This window comes from Sinocyclocheilus rhinocerous, unplaced genomic scaffold (assembly GCF_001515625.1).
Source record: "Sinocyclocheilus rhinocerous isolate Xijiao unplaced genomic scaffold, SAMN03320098_v1.1 scaffold5714, whole genome shotgun sequence".
Taxonomy (NCBI): Eukaryota; Metazoa; Chordata; class Actinopteri; order Cypriniformes; family Cyprinidae; genus Sinocyclocheilus; species Sinocyclocheilus rhinocerous.
Genome location: NW_015653182.1, coordinates 44550 through 45826, shown reverse-complemented (window position 1 = coordinate 45826; position 1277 = coordinate 44550). Strand labels below are relative to the sequence as shown.

Below are 1277 nucleotides of genomic sequence, written 5' to 3'. Positions count from 1 at the left end.
TTGTGTGATTAGCAGTTGGCAACTGTCTGAATGGGGTGAAGTGTAGTGTGAAGCAGGGGTTTTCAACCTGTGGGGCACACCTGTCAAGGGGGGTGCGAGCATCAGTTAATTCAGAGACATTCCCTTGAGGATTTATGAATACGAGTTAGCAAATCTTTAGCCATCCACTAGGGGGCAATCTGACTCCCACTGCTAGTCGACAGTTAGAGCAGAGTTGGCTCAAGTATCAGTCACGCTTATTAACAGTGTAAGATAAAAGAGCAAAAGAAAAATCATTCGATGCTTTAATAGCTTTAATGGATATTTGCGTTATTTCAATGTTAATAAAGTAATTCGGTGTGAATACAGCAATGGGGGGGTTGGGTTTTGGGGGGGCGCGAGTGACATTAGACAAACTTGGGGGGCGCATGTCCTATAAGGTTGAAAACCCCTGGTGTGAAGCACTTAAAAGTGGTCGAAAGACCAGAAAGGCACTATACAAGTACAATCCATTTACAACAAACAATAGGCCTAATGCTAATGTGAAAGTGAAAATATACTTACATCAACATCAAGCACAATGGCATCTTTGGGCTCTTTGAAGTACGCCATTATAAGAAGAAGAATGCAGGCAGCCTCGGGTTCAAAACAAGCCAAAACATCTTTCACCCCTTGATGAGAGTTGACTTCTTGGCAAAACTTCAGAATGGTGTTGCCTTTGTTATCCAGGGCCTCTCGAAACTTCATGAGGATGGAGACATCGGTCAACAGAGTGAAGTGTGAAATAATACCTGGAGATAATGGAGTAGAAGCACTGCTGAGTCTTTGTGATAATTACATACAGGTGCTCTTTGGATACTTCAGGGATGTTGTGCTTATTCCATCTTGTGAAGGGCTTGTTGCATGGGTGGAATATAGTCTCAATCAAAAATGTAAAATGCAAGTCTCGTTCAAAAATGATCCAAGGCTGTGATTATAAGTGACGACACTTATATGGCAATATGCATTTTAAAACAGACAAACGCTGGCGACCATAGACTGTATATAAAGATGGACTACGTGTCTCCACTTCCCCTCATAGACTGTAATGAAGCTATAATATCCCAGATATGGCGCAGTCATTTTAAGTTATTTTCTACTGCTTTTTGTGCTTAAAGAGCAGGTCATATGGTATTTTAAAGTGTCCTAATATTGTGATGGAGTCCTCTACAACAGGTTTAAATGCATCTAAGGACAGAAAACATTGTAATTTTCGGAGAATATACATTTAATATTAGAGTCATTTGCCAATGATTTCG

The 1277-nt window shown here is 40.6% G+C and overlaps 1 protein-coding gene across 1 annotated transcript in view; it reads right to left on the bottom strand.

Moving 5' to 3' along the window:
* Nucleotides 1-543: 543 nt before the first annotated feature.
* The window catches only part of LOC107715619 (uncharacterized), a gene marked incomplete at its 3' end in the record, with an annotated part of 2834 nt that continues 2100 nt past the window's right edge, over nucleotides 544-1277 (bottom strand). The window contains exon 3 of the mRNA XM_016521774.1: nucleotides 544-770. Coding sequence (XP_016377260.1) covers nucleotides 544-770 — 227 coding nt within the window. The remainder of the gene's footprint in view (nucleotides 771-1277) is intronic.